General features: G+C 48.3%; 1 protein-coding gene across 8 annotated transcripts in view; it reads left to right on the top strand.

Moving 5' to 3' along the window:
* Window positions 1–21,661, top strand: part of DYSF (dysferlin) — a 195,657-nt gene that overhangs the window by 87,423 nt on the left and 86,573 nt on the right. For all 8 annotated transcript variants that reach the window (XM_079990669.1, XM_079990666.1, XM_079990664.1 and 5 more), the window contains 4 exons: window positions 8,780–8,873; window positions 9,959–10,036; window positions 18,442–18,623; window positions 20,886–21,026. In XM_079990669.1, the coding sequence (XP_079846795.1) occupies window positions 8,780–8,873; window positions 9,959–10,036; window positions 18,442–18,623; window positions 20,886–21,026 (495 nt within the window). The remainder of the gene's footprint in view (window positions 1–8,779; window positions 8,874–9,958; window positions 10,037–18,441; window positions 18,624–20,885; window positions 21,027–21,661) is intronic.

The following is a 21,661-nucleotide window of genomic DNA, read 5'->3' as shown; positions in this document are numbered from 1 at the left end:
TCGACTTCCAAAACATTTGGAAACCAAAGCACGGCTTCTGATTGGCTGCAGGAAGCTCCTGTAGCTAATCGGAAGCCACAGAAGCCCCGTCGGACGTTCGGGTTCCAAAAATAGTTCACAAACCTGAGCATTCACTTCCGGGTTTGCGGTGTTTGGGAACCGAAACGTCCGAGTACCAAGGCGTTTGGGATCCAAGGTACGACTGTAGGTTGGAAGCTGCGCAGAGTAAAATTATCATGATGGAATGGGATATCCCTATTTTCATGGGAGAAATACTTATTTTGGCTTCGTGTTTGTGAGGCTTTTCCAACTTGACAGGACCCTTTCGGAGGCGAGGTAACCAGAACACAGCACCCACTATTCCAAATGGGGGCGCCCCGTAGATCTGAACAACAGCTGCTCTCCTCTATTCTCCCCAAACTTGGTGTAAAAGGTTCTCTGCACAGCTTCCGCTGTGCATTTAGGAAACTGGCTGGACTCTGCGCTGCAAGTCGGGTGCTGTCGCTGCCGTGGCCTCAGGTGGCCCCCCCATAAACCTTGAGCATTGCAAAGCCCGCAATCTGGGTGGCAGCATCTGTTGCATTGTGTGGGAAGTCTTTGCCGCGCCAACTAACGGCCGGGGCAACCTGTGTACGGCTTTGTGCATGTGAGACACTCCTGGCTCTCAGCTCCCCAGCAGGAGGTGAACTTTGGAGAGGTTAGGAAATGACGGGACGCGGGGGGGGGGGGGGCCCTGGAGCACCGTCTCGTCCGGCTGCCTTTCAAGCGCCGGTTTGAGCCGGGATGTTTTACGGGGGACTTTCAAGCGCGGCAGCCCGGCTCTGGTTTCATGTTCATTAGGCTGTAAACAGAATGGGGCTGCAGCCAGGATTGCTACTGTGAGGGCAGCTGGGGGGGCGAAAAACAGGCTTCTGCAGGGCTCTGGTGGGGGGGCCTTTGGAGGGGATAGCACCCCCCCCACATTTCCCAAGCTCTCCACCTTGGGAATCCTGGAATAGAGGCTGAGCTCTGTCTTCCAGCCTGTGTGCGTTCATATGTCCGCTGCCCCCCCTGCCAACCTGGCTGCCCCCCACCCCCAATACCACCCTCATAGCTCAAATCCTGCTTCCACAGGATTTGAGCCATGGACACGATGCTGAACCCAGTGGGCCACCGACCTGATCCAGCAGCTTCTCCTTACATTCTGCTGCCCCCCCTTTATCATCCCCTGCCCCCCCGACACCCTGGCAGACCCTTGAAGTATCCCTATTTTCCAGGGAGAGTCCTGGATTTACAGAAGCCGTCCTAGATTCTGATTTGATTCCCAAACACCCCGCTTTTCCTTAGGACGTCCCTATTTTCATTGGAGGGTTATTCAACTCTTGAGCCAAGGAAATAAGATAACTATACAGTGATACCTGGGGTTAAGTACTTAATTCGTTACGGTGGTCTGTTCTTAACCTGAAACTGTTCTTAACCTGAAGCACCACTTTAGCTAATGGGGCCTCCTGCTGCTGCTGCGCGATTTCTGTTCTCATCCTGAAGCAAGGTACTATTTCTGGGTTAGCGGAGTTTGTAACCTGAAGCATCTCTAATAAGAAGCGTATGTAACCCGAGGTACCACTGTACAAGCTTTAGAAGACGTCTGAAGGCCTCCCTGTGCAGGGAAGGTTTTTTTTAATGTTTAGCGTTTTATTATGTTTTTATATATGTTGGAAGCTGTCCAGAGTGGCTGGGCAAGTCAGATGGTTAGGTATAAATAATGAAATAATGAAATAATGAAATAATAATAATAATAATAATAATAATAATAATAATGGAATAAAGGTAAAGGTAAAGGGACCCCTGACCATTAGGTCCAGTCGTGGCTGGCTCTGGGGTTGCGGCGTTCATCTCGCTTTACTGGCCGAGGGAGCCGGCGTACAGCTTCCGGGTCATGTGGCCAGCATGACCAAGCCGCTTCTGGCGAACCAGAGCAGCGCACAGAAACACTATTTACCTTCCCACCAGAGTGGTACCTATTTATCTACTTACACTTTGATGTGCTTTCGAACTGCTAGGTTGGCAGGAGCTGGGACTGAGCAACAGGAGCTCACCCCGTCGCGGGGATTCGAACCACCGACCTTCTGATCGGCAAGCCCTACAGTTTAACCCACAGAGCCACCCGCGTCCCTAATGGAATAAGACATCCTTATTTCCAGTGGAGAAAAGTTGGAGGATATTCCCTAGTTGTTCCAGCTCTCCTTCCCCCCACCACAGGAGTTCCTTTAAAAACCCCCAGCGTTCTTTGGTTGGACTCCTTGTTGGGTGAATTAGCTCACCAGCCATCTTAATTTCCCCATAGTAGGAACACAACGTACAAGCCTAGAAACAGCTGACCCATCTCCTCCAGCCTCCTGTTCTCACAGGGGCCAACCAGATGCCTTCATGAGGAACCCTCAGGTAGAACCCGAGTGCAAGAGCAGCTCTCGACTCCAGCGGTTTCCAGCACCTGAGATTCAGAAGCATCGCTGCCTCCAATTGTGGTGGCAGCTCATAACCTTCGTGGCTAGTAGCCCATCAGTAGCCCTCTCCCCTTCCAGGAATCTGCCCAATCCTCTTTTTAACGCCATCCAAATTGGTGGTCATCACTGCCTCTAGTGGCAGGGAGTTCCATAGTTTAACTGCCTGAAAAAGGCCTTTCTTTTCTCTGTCCTGAATCTTCCATCTTCATGGGATGTCTGCAAGTCCTAGTATTGAGAGAAAGGGAGAGAAGCTTTTCTTTCTCTGCTTTCTCTGTGCCAGGCATAATTTCATAAACTTCTGTCTTCTTGCCTTTGCTCCAAATTAAAAAGTCCCAATCTTCTAGGAAATTTGCTCCACCCCCCTTGATTAATTTGATCGTCCTTTTCCAACTCTACAGCTCCATCCTTTTTGAGGCGAGGTGACCAAAATGGGACACAGTTTTCCAAATGTGGTCGTGCCTTAGATTTGTATAAGGGAAGGGTTTTATTGGCTCCTCTTACTTTCAAATCCTTTCCTAATGAACCCTGCCATGGAATTCACCTTTTTCACAGCCGCTGAACATTGGGTTAACCCAGGGGTCAGCAAACCTTTTCAGCAGGGGGCTGGTCCACTGTCCCTCAGACCTTGTGGGGGGCCGGACTATATTTTGAAAAAAATAATGAACGAATTCCTATGCCCCACAAATACAGAGGTGCCTCGCAAGATGAAATTAATCCATTCTGTGAGGCTCTTCATATAGCGGTTTTTTCGTCTTGCGAAGCAAGCCCATTGACAGCTTAGCGGATTAGCCCTATTAGCGGTTTAGCGGCTTTTAGCGATCAGCTGTTAAGCGGCTTATCAGCGGATCAGCTGATAAGCGGCTTAACGGCTTAGGAAAAGGGGGAAAAAAGGGAAAAAACCCCGCAGGAACTCGCAAGACATTTTCGTCTTGCGAAGCAAGCCCATAGGGAAATTCGTTTTGCAAAGTGCCTCCAAAACGGAAAACCCTTTCGTCTAGTGGGTTTTCCGTCTTGCAAGGCGTTCGTCTTGCGGGGCACCACTGTAACCCAGAGGTGCATTTTAAATAAAAGGACACATTCTACTCATGTAAAAACACGCTGATTCCTGGACCGTTCGTGGGCCAGATTTAGAAGGTGATTGGGCCAGATCCAGCCCCCGGGCCTTAGGTTGCGTACGCATGGGTTAACCTCTTCATTCAGGTATATGCTGGGACTCTGAGGTCTGGTTCCTGGTCGGTCCCTGCCAGTTCAGACCCCATGAGCATGGATGTGGCATCGATACTGTTTGCATTCCGACATGCATTCCTTTACACTTGTTGACAGCGAATTGCATTTGCCATTGGGTGCCCGATAACTCGCTTTGTGGAGGTCCTTACGCAGCTCTTTGCAATCTTCATTCTGTTTTGTTTCAATGACTGTGATCAATTTAGTGTTGCCAGCAAAATGGGCCACTTCACTGCCCGACGCTCATTCCTGTTATGGACGCTTTAGTTGAGACTCCGGCATTGCAGGGGGTTGGACTAGATGACCCTTGGGTCCCTTTTGTTGTTGTTGTTTAGTCGTTTAGTCGTATCCGCCTCTTCGTGTGATCCCCTGGACCAGAGCACGCCAGGCACGCCTGTCTTCCACTGCCTCCCACAGTTTGGTAGCTTCGAGAACACTGTCCAACCATCTCGTCCTCTGTCGTCCCCTTCTCCTTGTGCCCTCCATCTTTCCCAACATCAGGGTCTTTTCCAGGGAGTCTTCTCTTCTCCTGAGGTGGCCAAAGTCTTGGAGCCTCAGCTTCAGGATCTGTCCTTCCAGTGAGCACTCAGGGCTGATTTCCTTCAGAATGGAGAGGTTTGATCTTCTTGCAGTCCATGGGACTCTCAAGAGTCTCCTCCAGCACCAGAATTCAAAAGCATCAGTTCTTCGGTGATCAGCCTTCTTGATGGTCCAGCTCTCGCTTCCATAAATCACTATTGGGAAAACCATGGCTTTAACTGGGGTCCCTTCCAGCCCCACAATTTTCTGCTTCCTAGTCTGAGCATGTCTGCTCCCTTTCCTGAACATTGCCTTGCTGGGCTGCACATTATCCCCTGTGCACACAGCTTAGCAGGTGACTCAGGCCCCATCCTGGCTCGGCGGCCAGACCTCATGGCGCGAGGCCGACTCTGGGAGGGTTGGGGCCCAGTCCTGAATTCTCAAGTGCAGTAGGTCATCTTGGATCCCCTCCAAACTCTTCATAGCTTGGGATTAGTGGGTTCCCTCCCTGTGGTTCCAAGGCCGAATACTTTGCTAAATGGTTTTGCCAGATTTTATAGGTTTTGGGAGCCTTTTTTCCAAGCACTCCTGGGCTTCCAATTCAAAAATGCATCTTGACCTTTGGGATGCAGCCAAGGGCTTCGCTTTGAGTTTGCATCTCATTCCCCATCCCGGGAAAAAAAAAAGCCACACAAAAATCACACAGCCCATGTCCTTGTTCCTTAAAACCACTCTGTGCTACTGTTTGCCTGCAGGATTCCATGGGGAAATGGCAACTCTTGGCAGTTTTGGGTTCTTGCCTTTGCTTTCCTCCCGAAACGTGTCCACACATGTAAACACATGTAAATATGTGTCAGTTCTCTCACTTCCAGCATGCAGTTAGCACCAAAAATAACAGCCAGACCCTCCAATATGGAATCAATGCCCCCCTGGCTTCCTATGGGAGGAAGGGTGGGGTGGAAATATTATATATAGATACATTTCCTATAGAGGTTTCTTTTCTTTTTGTCTGTAGCAAGTCACAAGCAGCGGAAACAAGGAGGTGTGTTTTTAAGGTCAGGGGGCTCACAGTTGCGCCTTGGCAGGTATGGGAATCTCAAAAATAGCCTCCAGATCAAATCCTTGAGTGGATCAAGATTGGTTAAGTTGCAGGAAGCAAAGCTCAGGAAGAAATGGACCATTCTCCAAATGGAGAGAAGGAGAAGGTTTAGACCCCCAAGGAATGGCACTGGGATCTGTGCTTTTTAAACTACAGTGGTACATCGGTTTATGAACTTAATCTGTTCCGGAAGTCCATTCTTAAAACAAACCGTTCTTAAACTGAGGCACGCTTTCCCTAAAGAAGCCTCCCGCCGCTTGTGCCCTTACACCGTTCGGATTCCGTTCTTAGACCGAGGTAAAGTTCTCAAACCGGGACACTATTTCCAGTTTTGCGGAGTTTGTAAACCGGACTTTTCTTAAACCGAGGTACCACTGTAGTTCATAAATGACCCAGAGTTAGGACTGAGCAATGAGGTGCTGGAGGAGGCTCCTGAGAGTCCCATGGACTGCAAGAAGATCCCACCTATCCATTCTGAAGGAAATCAGCCCTGAGTGCTCCTCACAAGCGTAGGAGGCTCTCTGTATCCCAAACGCCCCCTTCCTCTTTCCCCTGTTCCAATGGCAGGCCCCTGACACTGGGGAAGCCTGTTAGGGTGCCAACTGGAACCTGAGAAGTGCATCTGGGAATGGTGGGGGGAGACCAGGGTGCTTTTTCCTTCTGCCTCACCCTGTTAGTAATCCTGGGGGCTGATTCATGCAAGCCCAGGTGGTTTGCAGCTGAGATATCTGAATCCCTCAGTTTAGAAGCCCTGGGTTTGGTGGGACAGATCACTGGCACCCTGATTCTATTGGGAGTGGATCCTGGAAGAATCCACGCCATGAATGACGTCTTGGGGGGAGTTGGGAGCTCTTTGGTGCTTCACCACCCATCTCTGGGCAAAGGAAGGGATCTCAGGGTGAACAACTGGGCAAAACGGAGAGCATCTTGAACAACAATAGGCTAGAGCAGGTCTTGTGTGACCAGGCTTGACTCTGCTATAAAAAAATCTCCATTCAGGCTTGTTTTGATCAAGAACTCAGCCACACTGTGCCACAGGACTGTGTGCGCCTTTGGCTCAGCAAGGTCTTCCTCAGGGGGAGGAAGGGCTCTAGATCAGAAAAGCCTGCGCAAGCAACCGTGGATCTCTTCAGCCAGCTCTTGAGACTTCCTTGGTTCTTCCTTCGAGAAAATAGGCAGCCAGCAAAAAGATTTGAGGGAAAGCAAGCAAGAAGGAGAAGCATATTTTCAAGGCAGCGTTAGCAAAATCTCAGCGTCCCCAATTATCAGGAATGGTCGGAGCTGCAAAGCCTATGTTTCCTCTGCAGGAATCTCACGCTAATGTCTATTCCTGATGGGGGATTTTTTGGGTGGAAAGAGCTGGACCACCTGACATGTTCTCTAGGACCAAGCGGCCCCCCCCCAGAGGGGCTGGGAATTGCACAGTGGTTGCCGTTTTCCAGGCCATTGCCAAACATCTGAGACTTGAAAAGATGGAAAGTTTGGGGGGTTGCGTTAATCCAGGAAGCGGGATCATCACACGGAGCCCCTGTTTCCTGCAGCCAAATATTTCACCCTGATTGCCCCAATTAGCAGGCGATAAAAGGAGCCTTTGGGGAGCAGGAGAAGGAGACAAAGGGTGCTGGGGTGGGCTGCCTTTCAAGCTGGGTTTCAAGGCACTGGGCGGACCATTAAGAGAAGTTATACTCCATTAACTTTACTGGCCGACATTCTTAGCAAAATACGTTTAACAGCTAGTTCTTTGAGCTCCGTTTATAGCAGAGCTAGCTCAAGGCTTGTCGTGTTTTATGGGCAGGGTTGGGGGTTAAGGAGACTTCCAGTCCTCACTCTGCCCCCAAAGCAACCCCTGAACCAGTCTCCCAGTATCCACAGTGACAAACCGGTCTGGGCTTATCTCAGCTCAGGGTTATCCACACTTATCTTCGCTCTACATCTCTAGGCACAGGTCTGGGATTTCCAGGTCTGCATCTGACAGCTATTTTCCTCTCTTTTCTTCTTCTCCTGGTGCTTCCCCCAGGAGAAACCAATCTTTACCACTGAATTGTAACCAACAGCAGTCTGCGGGAAAACCTGAATTGCCCTATAATCATAATAATCATAATAATAATCATAATTTATTATTTATACCCCGCCCATCTGGCTGGGTTTCCCCAGCCACTCTGAGCGGCTCCCCACAGAATACTAAAAACACAATAAAACATCAAACATTGAAAACTTCCCTAAACAGGGCTGCCTTTAGATGTCTTTTAAAGATAAAATAGCTGCTTATTTCCTTGACATCTGGTGGGAGGGCGTTCCACAGGGCGGGCGCCACCATCGAGAAGTCCCTCAGCCTGGTTCCCTGTAACTTGGCTTCTCACAGGGAGGGAACCGCCAGAAGGCCCTTGGAGCAGGACCTCAGTGTCTGGGCAGAACGATGGGGGTGAAGACGCTCCTTCAGGTCTACTGGGCCAAGGCCGTTTAGGGCTTTAAAGCTCAGCACCAACACTTTGAATTGTGCTCAGAAATGTACTGGGAGCCAATGTAGGTCTTTCAGGACCAGTGTTATGTGGTCTCGGTGGCCGCTCCCAGTCACCAGTCTAGCTGCCGCATTCTGGATTAGTTGTAGTTTCCAGGCCACCTTCAGAGGTAGCTGATTCTGCAGTAAACATTTGGGGGGGGGGGAAGCACACTTGGACATGGACTTGGAAACTGTAGACTTGACCTGGAAAGTGCAAGGCAAAAGGGAAGACTGGATGAGCTCTTGGAAGAAGGTTGCACTCTGCTCTGTTGAATGCCATTAAGGGGCCAATGAGTTATTTGCCACTCATAGAATTCAAGGGTTGGCTTGAGCATCATGGGATGTCCCCACTGAATTCTAGTGTTATGGGAGAGGGAGAAGAACCTTTCTCTGTCCATTTTCTCTGCGCCAGGCGTCATTTAAAAAAACTTCTGTCATGTTGCCTCACCTCAGGAAAGAAGGAATAAAGTGTTGGACGACTGTGATGAAACGTTGCGCTGGAGCAGCCCCGTCACATCATTGGTGGCAGGTTGTGGCATGATGAGACTCTGCACATTTTTTGTACATGTTGCCACTTCATTAGATGATTGCTAGAATTAAGCAATACTTTCCCAGTTCATCCCTTCCCAGACCTAGGCTGGCACTGAAAAACAAAACAAAAACCAAGCACACTCTCTCTGCCCTGTCTAACCATTGGATAGCTGGTTGCCCCAGCTATTTTGAAGGTGAGATAGCCATGTCACTATGGCTCAAAAAGCATAAATCAGGGATGTCCTCGAGTTCTCGATGGACTACAATTCCCATTGTTCATGTGTGGCGACTGAAGGCAGCCATCTTCTGGGTTTCTACTCCTGTAGGAAAATTAGCCATCGGGTGGAGTGGCTCTCCACCCTCTCATCACCCCAAAATCTCAAAACTGCTGCAGCTCATAATGGAACTGATTTCTTTCTTCAGGGCGGAGTGACGGACGACAAGAGTGACGATGGCAAATCGGTGTCGACCCTCAACTTTGGCGTGAACCGTCCCACAATCTCCTGCATTTTTGACTGTAAGAGCGCAGTCTGCTTCTGTTGCCAAATGCATCTAATTGGGTTTCTTAGAGCGAGAGCAAGAGGATGTTGACTGGAACTGGGAAGCGGTTATGGTTGTGCTGGACAAAAGAGAGATGGGATCTTTCCAGGCTCAGAGAATTCGTCAAATCAATCACATAAGCAATTTTTTTTATGATTGCAAGCAAACCAGCCCCTTAAAAAAAAAATCTGGGTGTGCAATCACCAGAGACACACACAGAGAAAATAACCTGCACTTCTCAGAAGATCTGATTAGGATGACACAACCCTGGTGCTCAGGGACTGTGTATGTTTTTGGCCAAACTGTGTGGGAAGATGATGTGCCCCTTTTCTGAAACGCACACCTGCAGTATATAAACCAGGGCTCCAATTTTGGATCAGTAGTGGCATATAAAGGAGGGAAGTTGAATCCTTGCTGTGCCTTATGTTTAGCTCCCCATAGCCTCTCCCCATAGCCTCTCCCCCTCCCCTTGGTGTCTCCCCCATGAAGCCCCCCCCCCCACCAGCCAGGCCCTGTTCTATTGCAGCTTCTTTGTTGAAAAAATGAGGACTTGAGTGGGCAAGCCATAGGTGGGTGGGTGGGTGGGTGGGTGGGTGTGTTTGTTGGGGTGTGTGGAAGGTTCAACAGCTCCTACTACAAGACCCCTTTTACCCTGAAACCCCATTCCTCTCCCATGACTGGAGCAGTCTGAAATATCCAAAGGACACCAGGTTACCTGGAGCGGCAGTGATAGACCTCTCCTCCTCTGTGGGCATCAGGAGTGCCAACTTGACCCCGTGACCATGGGTGCCTCACAGTGTTCATGGCCCTGGCACTGAAATTTGTGGGTGCCCAGTCCTTGCATGGGGAATTTTGTGGGTGCTCGGGCACGCAGGGCCCCAGGGAGTTGGCACCGATGATGGCATCACCCTGCCTTGGAGGTCGTGAAGTTTCGTAATTTGCTTTCTGTGCTGTAATGGAATGCTATTCTAAAACTGCGTCTTGCAAGTTTGGTTTTAAAGCTTCGGCATGAACTTGGATAATTTGTTGCTGCATTTTTCATCCCCCCTCTTCCCCTTGAAGATGGGAACAGGTACCACCTGCGATGTTATATCTATCAAGCAAGGGATCTGATTGCCATGGATAAGGACAGCTTTTCAGGTAAGCTGGCCTCCTAAATTGCATTTCTCCCTTGGGATTTTACTTTACTTTAATTTTTAACTTGTTTGCATTGAAATATTTTCATGGATAACTAAGGTACATATATTATCTCTGTTTTCAATTCATAGCGTCCTTTCTATAGGTCATTTACATTTCATGTGAGACGCTGCTATCATAGGCATTTTGAGGTTGGGGGGGCTTCCATACGTCCAAGATTTCCTGAACATAGCTGGGATTTATCCACTGAAAATGTCATCTGAGTGGAATTTTCTAAAGTTGATTAAAATATCTGGAGAAACCCGGGCGTATGGCAGCCAGTATTGAAAGTGTTAACGTTTTGATGAATTTCCTAAAAATATCTTTAAAACTCCTTTTTTTGGGGGGGCGGGGAGATTTTGCAAAAAAAGCTCAAGAACCTTTGTGTCCGGATTTTCGCTTTTTGAAATATGGCAGCCTTATTGGGGGCAGAGATATATGGGAGAAAGAAGGGGGGTAGTGATCTTTCATTCTTTCGCATAGTGTGCGTGTGGAGTTTTTGTGTCAGCATCATGTGGATAAGTTGTTTGTTTGTTTATTCGTTCTTGAAGGCGGGGCAAAGAGATTTGGGAGCCCAGAGTATGGAAGCTTGCATTTGGTTGGTTGCAACGCACAATCAAGACTCCCCAGGGATTTTAGACATAGGTCAAAGTGCTACCAGGCACAGCACCCTGTGTGATACTGGCATTCCTTGGTGCTGAAAGGGCACTGTGGCTCCTTGCTTCCCGAAAAGTGTCAGTCTTGAGGACCTTTTGCCAAGGAAAGCAGATGAATGGACCAGTTCCCATCTGTGCAGGAGTGGAAGCAGCCTGCCAAACTTCCTAGTCTCCTGTGAGCATTTTCTTGGCCCGTTTCCACATGTTGTCCAATGATGGAAGTTAAATTCCATTGTTTCAGGGCCTTACTTTTGCCTCACTCTTTTCAGGTCCAGGTCCGCACTTAAAATCCCTGTGTCCAAGCGTTTTTCTTTTTTCCCTCTCCAGAGATTTCCCTGCGAAAACCTTCTCTTTATTGCTCCATTGGAGCAAACATCAGTTGGACTTTTCCATGGTTGTATGTTTGTTCCGAGTGAGCTTTAAAGAGCAGCTTTTCGCAGGGAAATCTTGGAGGAAAACAAAGGGCACTCGGACATGGAGCTTTAAAGCACGGACTGTGCCTGGGAAAAGGGCAGGAAAGGTATGTGTGGATTAGCCCTAACTCTGCTCTGTGTGAAGAAAGGCATTTGATTCCTCTCCTTCTGGGCAATTAATGAAAAGTGTGCAGGAATGAGCTGGAAGTTTAAAGACCGGGGGCTGTTGGAGGTGTGTGACGGGCCATTGTTTTCTCTAAAGGTGCCTGGATGGAAACAGCATATGGAACCGATGTTCCAGTATTCTTAGACTGGTGAAAGTAAAGTTTTCCCCACTCTCAACTGATCTGTTGTTGTTTTTTAAATTAAAAATTTAAGCCAGATCTCAGTTTGCCCGGAGAGCCACATTTTAGACATTTCAAAAAAGAAAAAGATTGCCCAGGATTGTAACTGCTTTCTATCTACTGCTTTTTGCATTTTTACTATTGCTAGATAATTGCTTTTGTTTCTGATATTTTTGTTGCCCTGTGGTTCTCTTTTGTAGGCTATCTTGGAAATCTACATTAATAAAATGATGTTTTTGTGGGGGGTTTGTGTGTGTGTGTGTGGTTTTTTTTAAAGCAAATGGTGAGCGAATGTGTTTTGTGGCTCCCAGTGCGGGAAGTTGTTCACAAGAACAAATGCCTGTTTGTAGAAAGCAATACATGGCAGGTTTCCTGGTGCTTGCTGTGTGTGGGGGAAATGTCATTCATCCGCTCCAAGATGCTGCCGTCTCCCTGCACAGAGAACATTTTGCAGGTTCTCAATTGAACTGGGCAGGAATGCTTTGCAAACATTGGCATTTGCTCAGCGGAGAGGGGAGTTTTGGGTTTTGAGGTCAGGGCAACACCTACAGGGTGAAAGAGGGGTGAGGTGGGCCGTTTGCAGCTCCCTGCCTCGTGTGATGAAGAAGCCAGGATCACTTTCGGCCTTCAGATGCTTTCAGCTGGATAAACCGGAGCCATACAAACAGCATCTTCTTCTTCTTCTTCTTTGGCGATCCCTCGCAGCTAAGTAAGGTTGTCTTCCATAAACACGGTTTTAACACTGAGTGACTTGTCAGCATCACCCTTGAGCCAGTGCACCAACTGGACTCATGCATTTCAACCCCGACTGGGCTAGGCGATGCTGGGTAGCACTTCCAGAGACCACCTTTTTCACAGGAACAGGTCAAAGTGCTGTGGACTCACAGCTTAGAGTTGTGAGCACCGGATTCACTTCCACAATAGAGTCGTCGCACAGCAGAGTCTAGCAGAGTCTAGCAGTGTATAAACGACTCGGAGAGCAGCTCTGTAGAATATCTTCTTTTATTCTATAACTACAACTATCATACAAAACTATAGGTAAAGGTAAAGGTACCCCTGCCCGTACGGGCCAGTCTTGACAGACTCTGGGGTTGTGCGCCCATCTCACTTAAGAGGCCAGGGGCCAGCGCTGTCTGGAGACACTTCCGGGTCACGTGGCCAGCGTGACATCGCTGCTCTGGCCAGAGCCAGAGCCGCACACGGAAACGCCGTTTACCTTCCCGCTGGTAAGCGGTCCCTATTTATCTACTTGCACCCGGAGGTGCTTTCGAACTGCTAGGTTGGCAGGCGCTGGGACCGAGCAGCGGGAGCACACCCCGCCGCAGGGATTCGAACCGCCGACCTTTCGATCGGCAAGTCCTAGGCGCTGAGGCTTTAACCCACAGCGCCACCTGCGTCCCTACAAAACTATATACAGAACTATACAAAACTATATACAAAACTATATACAAAACTATATACAAAACTATATACTACAAAACTATATACTACAAAACTATATACAGAGCTAAATAGGTCTAAGCATAAATGAATGCTGCACTGAGTGTCTGCAGCTGCTCTTAGCAGCAGCCTTATCTCTACACACGATCTCTAACACTCAGTCTCTCTCTCTCTCCGACACACTGACTGACTGACTGACTCACTGACTCTTTGATGTGGTGCTGGAGCTGAATAAATAGAAAGCAGAACACTGCTCCTCCTCTCTGGAGAATCAGCAGACTCATCAGGAGATTCTTGGATAAGGGAGGGGTGAAATCTCCTCATGACTTTGAAGACCAATTCTGGATCCACACGTCCTTCCACAGTGGAGACATAGGTTTCCGGGTGGGAGTTGATCATGGTGTGGATTTGCGAAGTGTGCCTTCCTCTTAGCATGTTTCTCCCTTTTGTCCTGAGTTCGAGCGTCTTCAAAGCCCATGACACCTTTGGTAAAGACTGTTCTCCAATTGGAGCGCTCACAGACCAGTGTTTCCCAATTGTCGGTGTTTATGCTACACTTTTTTAGATTTGCGTTGAGACAGTCTTTCTTTAAACCTCTTTTGCTGACCACTAGCACTACGCTTTCAGTTTTTAATTATAGGTAGGTAGCTGTGTTGGTCTGCCATAGTTGAAACAAAATAAAAAAATTCCTTTCAGTTTTTAAGTTCAGGATACAGTACAGTGGTACCTCGGATTGGCAGAATTAACCTGAAACTTTTCTTAACCTGAAGCACCACTGTAGCTAATGGGGCCTTCTGCTGCTGCGCCGCCGGAACACGATTTCTGTTCTCACCCTGAAGCAAAGTTCTTAACCCAAGGTACTATTTCTGGGTTAGCTGAGTCTGTAACCTGAAGTGTATGTAACCTGAGGTACCACTGTAGTTGCTTTGGAAGATGAGAATCAGGCATCTGCACAACATGACCAGTCCAATGAAGTTGATGCTGATGAATCACTGCTTCAACACTGGTGATTTTTGCTTCTTCCAGTACACTGGCATTAGTTCGCCTGTCTTCCCAAGTGGTGTGTAAAAATTTTCGGAGACACCGTTGATGGACTGTTTTGAGGATTTGATAGCTGCTGCTTGGAGGGGTGAAGCAGCTCCAGGAGTCTCCCTCCCGGATTTGCAAAGATAGGCTTGCCGAGAATGGCATAGCAAACTCCCCACTCTTACCCTCACAGTGGACTGGCTGCTCACAGCCTCCCTTGCAGCAACTTGGGCTGTGTTCATACCATTGATCGATCAATAGATTGCATTGATATCCCACTGAAATATACTTGGAGTCGAGAGTGGATTTCATGCTCTTTATTCAGCTCATAGTGGTGAGGAGGAATGGAAGTTCCCCCAGAATGTCTGCTTTATATACATTATTTACAGAATGGGCCCCACGTGATTGGCTAATTCCGGGATTCTCCTGTAGGCCAGTCAGGTTGCGGATTCACTTCCACCTGGAGCTGGATTGGGTGGCTCCTGTGGACCAATCATACTTCTGCATTCTAAATCCTATTGTTCTAGGACCAATCAGACTGCTGCTTTTTGGATCCTATTCAACTCAGTACATAACACACACCTTTTTCTCTGAGGAGCTCCAGGTGGCAGTCAAGGCTTGCCCTCTCCTCATTTAATCCCCACAACATCCCTGTAGGTTAGGCTGAGAGGCAGTTTGACTGGCCCCCAAGGTGAGATTCCTGGCTGAGCAGGGATTTGAACCCCTGTCTCTGCAAAGTCCTAGTCCGACACTCTGACCACCACTGGCTCTCATTCACAGCACCTCCCAACCCCTGGGAAGTGTAGTATCCCCCTCGTGGAGCTCCCATTCCCAGCACCCTAAGCAACCTACAGTTTATTTTGGGAAAGTCCTTTGCTTCTCTAAGTGCACAGAGAGGAAGCAGAGAGGAACAATTCTCCTTTGGCATCTCCATCACCTCCTGAGCTGGGATGGGAAGGGGGAGATGGGCCTCAGGTCTCCCTGAGGGCTGCACCCCAATCAGTTTTGGGGTTTAGCACAGCCAGCTCCCTTCTGGACCTTGTTGTCTTCTTCCTCCTTGGAAAAATCTTTCCACCCCCCCATTCACAGTTCTAATTTAGAAATTGTGCAGAAGCACATCCGCTGGAACAAAATTTTCCGGGCCAGTTATCATCAACGGAGGGAGAGGAGATCGTCAAACTCTTCTCGCTGGCAATTTCGCATTTGGCCTCGCTGTGAGTTTCCACTGAAAAAGGGAGCCCTTATAGGACGCGTCGCGGGTTGGGTTTGTTTTCTCAAGCCTGAAATGTGCCCTTCTTCGTGATGATGAGCACACAGCACGTTCCTTCTGCGCTTTCTGACTCATTGGACTGGGAAACCATCGAGTGGAAACCTGCTCCAACACCGATCTTGAACCGGGACCAGCCCAACGATCACCCACTTTTTCCCCACCCCGTGGGATCCCTTCTCCCGCCCGTGTCCACAATGAGCCCCTTATTTCCCCTCTCCTTTTCTTGTTTGTTGCTGGTTTATTGCCTCAGATCCAAACCAGAGTGATCTCATCCCTCCTGATTGGCCGGCCCGGGTGGGAGTTGCTTCCTTTGGGTGGATGGCAGCCAATGACAACACAGGGAGCAGACATCCACAATGTGGGATTGTGATTTACCATCCCTCGAACAAAGCATAAAGGAGCCCTTGAAGGCCGAGCCTTTTTGTGGTTATGAAAATAAAACCGCGTGTGGATACAAAGCTCAGACAAAGGGCCTTTTTAAAGGATTTAACGTTCTGTTTATCGTAGTGCATTCAACCTTCCCCGGGCTTGAAAACCCAACAAGCGTTGGCTGAGAAAGACATGCTCTTCCTAGCAGGAGTTCGGCCTGTTGTAGCTGATCGTATCGCAAACCGCCTGGCTCATTAGAGATGTACATTGCCTGGGATGCCAACCAAGGCAAGGAGTGGGGGAAGCCCGGCACTCCCGGCGCTGTGGCACATAACGGGCACCCGGCTGGCCAGGTGCCCTCCAGGCCGCAGGTCAAAGTGCTGGGTTTCAAATGCTCGTTTCTGGAGCCAGGCCCAGAGTGGCAAAGGAAACGCCAGCCCCACAAACGAAATAAAGGTGGCACCGTTTGCAAGCTGGCAGTAAGGGGAACTGCACTTAAAAGAATCGGGAACTGGTTGTGTTTCTGCTCCCAAAGACGGCACAGGTGATGGGCTCTGTTTGGCATACACATTGCAGAGAATAATAGACTCGTAGGTGGTACCCGGACGATCCATTGAGCTTGCGTGGTGGTCTGTTTGCATTGGTTTGAGGGCACGTCATAAGATGTCAGCTCAAGCAGTTTTTCTCTATTTTCTACCATCATTTTCCTTAGCACACAAGGTCCATTTTTTTAAAGTGGATTTGTTCCGCAAGTGCCAAATACACTTTAACTGCACAGACTGAATTTGCCACACACTGTTGAATCACATCCATAAAATAGCTGCACACAGCTGTGTGTTGCAAGTGTCCATATTTAGCCCTTGCTGGATGGTTCCAGAAGCAACGTTTGGGTTTTGTCTCAAAGCTCCCGGAGAAATAGCTCAGTTATTCACGCAGCATTTCTGAGGAGGGTCTCAAGGAGCCACTCCTCAATGGCAGTTGAAGGACTTAGGAAGGCCCTGGCAATTGTGTGCATGCATGCGCAGTCCCCAAGGAGTCTGGAACTGTGAGTGCCCACAATCAGAAGTCAAGGATGTCAAGCAAGACATCAGGACCCTGGACAGAAGACAAGGGAGCTGGAGGTTGCTCTAACACTGGCCAGAACATACAAAGAGCCTGCTGGATCAGGCCAGTGGCCCTTCTAGTCTAGTCCCAGATGCCCATGGGAATCCTGCAGTCAGGATTTGAGCACCAGAGCAATTCTCTCTTCCTGCGGTTTTTAGTGGCATTGCTGCTTCCGGCTACGGAGGCAGAACACAGCCATCATGTCTAGTTTCCATCGATAGCCCTCTCTTCCATGAATTGGTCTCATCCTTTTTTAAAGCCGAGGCTTCCGGTTGGCACGCCCAATTATGGTGGACAGGAGCCCTTTCGTGGGAAGGGCACCAGCGCTTTGAAGATGGGGGTGAGCCGCTAGAGCACAGCGGCGCCCCCAAAAAACCCTCAGATTGAGCGTTCTGAGGACTTGGAGTTCCTGCAGGTGCTGGAGACGACTCCTCTGCTCCCCGGTAAGCTCTAAAAAAGAGCGCCGAGAGTGAGCGGGGTTGGAGACGGTGGCACTCGCTTTCTTCAAAGTGCGAAGCTCTGAGTCCGGCGATCGTGAGCGGCCAATTCCTCCAAGGAAAAAAAAATCTGGACTATCCCTCCTGGAAATTGTGAGTAAAAGGATTGGATTTTGGAAACTGCTACATTCAAATTAAGAGGAAATTCAGATGGAGGAGATTAGAGGAAGTCAACCAAAATGTTTATGAAAATGCATTTTAATGAATTCATTGAGTTCCTTTTTTTCTGTTCAGGTATCTTAAGTTTGCTATTTCTTCTTCTTCTTTTTCACTTTTCTGTTGTGTTGTATATTTTCTTTTTTCTTATGTCTATTGATGAAATTTAATAAATATTATTGTAAAAAAAATAATCCTTTTTAAAGCCATCCAAGTTGGTGGCCATCACTGTCTCCTGTGGCAGGGAATTCCACAGTCAAACTCTGCCCTGCACGAGGAAGTGCTGCGTAAAGTGTGGACTGGAACCCGGGAGACCAGGGTTAGAATCCCTACTCGGCTATGGAGCTTGCTGCGTGTCCTTGGGCCAGCCACTCCCTCCCTCTCAGCCTAGCCTACCTTTCAGGGTTGTTGTTCAGGGAATTAAAGGAGGAAACAGGTGAAACCATGTCAGCCACCTTGGAGGAAAAGGTGCGATATAAATGCAACGGCATGACCAGAATTGGACATTTTACAGTCATACCTTGGGTTAAATGTGCTTCAGGTTGAGCATTTTCAAGTTATGCTCTGCGGCGACCCAGAAGTAGCGGAGCGCGTTACTTCCGGGTTTCGCTGCTCGTGCATGCGCAGACGCTAAAAATGACGTCATGCACATGCGCAGAAGCGGCAAAACGCGACCCACGCTCACGCAGTTGCGTCTTATGTTCTACTCAGGATACAAACGGGGCTCTGGAACGGATCCTGTTCGCATCCAGAGGTACCACTGTATTCCCAACAAAGTCATGCCATGGGTTTGTATAAAGGCATTATGATAGTGGCAGTTTTGTTTTTAATTCCTTTCCTAATGATCCCTAATATGGAATTTGCCTTTTTCACGGCTGCTGAACATGAGGTCAACATCTTCATTAAGCGATCCACTATGGACCCTGAGGTCTCATTCTTGGTCACCCCCAGTTCAGACCCCCATGTGAAATTTAAAGGTTTTTTTTTGGTTTATGTAGAGCTTTCCGAGACTTGATCCTGGCTCGTGGCAGAACGTGAACCTTTTGAATCACGGACCTTGCCTTGACCCGCCTCCCTTTTCTCTTCCTTCTCAGATCCCTACGCCACCGTCTCCTTCCTACACCAGAGCCAGAAGACGGTGGTTGTGAAGAACACCTTGAACCCCACCTGGGACCAGACCCTGATCTTCCACGAGATCGAGATCCATGGAGCCCCCCAGAACGTTGCCGAGTCCCCTCCCAACATCGTGGTTGAAATCTACGACCACGACACCTATGTAAGTGGGTGGGAACGTGAGAATACACTGTGGAAATGGGGTGGCTAATCTCAACAAAGCTTTTTTCGGGATACTGAGGATTATAATTATTTGTATGCCACTTTCAAAGGGGGGCAAAAAGTGGCAATATAGGGTTTTTTTGTTTTAAAATTTTTATTTATGATTTTCAAATACAAATTTCAAATTTTATACATTTCAAATAGTTTACTGTCATTTTAACATTTCGAAACTCAACTTCCTTTCCCCTCTTTCTCCAGTTCCTTAAATTTATGTTTTAATGTTTTCTGCATATTCCAAATTAACTTAATCGTTTATTCATCTCCTTTAAATGTATACTCTTATAAAACTGCAGGTTAATAAAAATATCTTGCCACTGTTCTTCTCTGTTTACAGTTTGTTTGTAAATGGTTCAATAAACCATTTCCATTCTTTTATAAAAAGTTTGTCACCTTGATTTCTTATTTTTCTGGTAAGTTTAGTGGCAATATGGGATGCGGGTGGCGCTGTGGGTTAAACCACAGAGCCTAGGACTTGCCGATCAGAAAGTCAGCGGTTCAAATCCCCACGACGGGGTGAGCTCCCGTTGCTCGGTCCCTGCTCCTGCCAACCTAGCAGTTTGAAAGCACGTCAAAGTGCAAGTAGATAAATAGGTACCGCTCTGGTGGGAAGGTAAATGGCGTTTCCGTGCGCTGCTCTGGTTCGCCAGAAGCGGCTTAGTCCTGCTGGCCACATGACCCGGAAGCTGTACGCCGGTTCCCTCGGCCAATAAAACGAGATGAGCGCCACAACCCCAGAGTCGGCCACGACTGGACCTAATGGTCAGGGGTCCCTTTACCTTTACCTTAGTGGCAATATAGTTAAGGACATAAGAAGTGTCCTGTTGGATCAGGCCAAAGGTCCATCCCCTCCAGCATCCTGTTCCCACTGTGGCTGAACAGTTACCTATTATGGGAAACCTGCAAGCAGGATCTGAGCGCATGAGGATCTCTCCCCTCCTGTTGTTCCCAGCAACTGTGATTCAGAAGCATCGCTGCCTCTGATTGTGGAGGCAAAGCAGAGCTATCCTGGCTAGGAGAATCCGATAGGCCTTTCCTCCATGAATTTGCCTAGTCCTTTTTGTAAAGCTATCAACATCGGAGGCTGTTGGTGCCTTTTGTGGAAGCAAATTCCCTTGTTTAATTGTGCACTTCCCTTTTCCTTTTTAGCATGCATATACATCGTTACCTGTAAATTTCTGTGCCGTCCTTCATCCCAGGGTCACAGGGTGGTTTACAATATAATAACACAAAATGACATAGCAATGAACAAAAGCAAACCCCCTCATCTACAAGGGAGGGAAAAATTGAAAAAAAATATTATAATCTTAGAATATCTAACGGTGAAGATACATAAAATGAAAGGGTTTAACGTCAGTGAGGAGGAGGAGGATTGGGTTGAGAAAATATCGAATTATTTGGGCGGGTTTGAACAATTTGGGGCAATTAAAATGTTAAAAGTTAAATAAACCTTGTGGAGGGAGGAGTGTTAAGGTATATTGAAGTGTACATATGGTTGATTTGAATATGTTATTATTGATTATGTATACCCAATGTATCAGCCGCCTGGGGGTTTTCACTGTTTGTGTTTTGGTTGTTGGTTAAAATTTTAATTAAATAAATAAAGTATATTGCATCTACATGTCGCTTATGTAGCACATCTATGCGCTCGGTGCCTGCATCCAGCTCCTGCAATGCTCCTGCACTTCTCATTGGGGCTTGTTGAGGAGAACGTCCTGCTCAATTGCGAAGACGATGAGGATTCTGTCCTTATAACTACCATGTTTTTCGCGCCATAAGACACACCTGACCATAAGACGCACCTAGTTTTTAGAGGGGGAATGCAAGAAAAAATATATTATATAAAGGGAGCGCTGAGCAGAGCCTGAATGCATCCCAGGCTCTGCTCAGCGCTCCCTTTCATGAGCCGCGTGGAGCGTGTGTGCGGCACTTGCAGGCTTTGCACGGCGAAGCTAGAACAGCGAGAGGGAGCGCTGCGCAGTGATTCCTCTTGCTGTTCTGGCTTCTGGGATAGCTGCGCAGCCTACATTTGCTCCATAAGAGGCACACACATTTCCCCTTACTTTTTAGGAGGGAAAAAGTGCGTCTTATACAGCGAAAAATGCGGTATTTTCTGGCTCGCTCTGAGCATTCGCCCCCACTTTCAGTGAAGCTGTGTGTGTGGCTGCCTTGTCCCCCTTCCCTGACTCTCTCTCCCTCTCCCCAGGGCGCCGATGAGTTCATGGGGCGCTGTATTTGCAAGCCGAGCCTGGACCACAAGCCGCGGCTGTCGTGGTACCCCATCTGGAGGGGCAGCCGGGGCGCCGGAGAGCTCCTGGCTGCCTTTGAGCTCATCCAGCGTGAGAAGGTGAGCCGAGGGGAGGCGGGGGTCTTGGACGCTGGGGCAGAAGGCTGCCCAGGGCACCGGCCGAAGGCCTGAGAAGGGTTCTGCCACATCTAGAACCCAGAGGCTGTCCTCTTCCGTCTCTGAGGATGCAGGAATCCAGGGGGAGCTCAGCTACTCCAAGCTGGCTTGCAACCTCCCTGGAAGTCGCAGGACAGATTGCCTGAACCTCAGCCAGTCAAGGCTAATTGAATGTTCTTGTTTACGGAGCAGCGTTTGGCATCCAGGTGGCGGTTTTTATTTATTTATTTTTTGCTTGTTATAAAAACACATTGTTTCTTTGGCTGCAGGGCTGCTCAGCAGAGCACACAACGTGGAGAGAGAAATTCAAAAACATTAGCATAAAATAACCAAAAAAATGATTGCATAAAACCTTTTCTTTCTTTCTTTCTTTCTTTCTTTCTTTCTTTCTTTCTTTCTTTCTTTCTTTCTTTCTTTCTTTCTTCCTTCCTTCCTTCCTTCCTTCCTTCCTTCCTTCCCTCCTTCCTTCCTTCCTTCCTTCCTTCCTTCCTTCCTTCCTTCCTTCCTTCCTTCCTTTCAAAATATCAGAATAAAACTGTTTGGAAACTCATATGGTTAAACGCAGCAGCCGCAGCAGA

Source organism: Podarcis cretensis (genome assembly GCF_951804945.1).
Source record: "Podarcis cretensis genome assembly, chromosome: 9".
NCBI lineage: Eukaryota > Metazoa > Chordata > Lepidosauria > Squamata > Lacertidae > Podarcis > Podarcis cretensis.
Note: the sequence above shows the minus strand (reverse complement) of the source record. Positions and strands in the feature narration are given on the sequence as shown.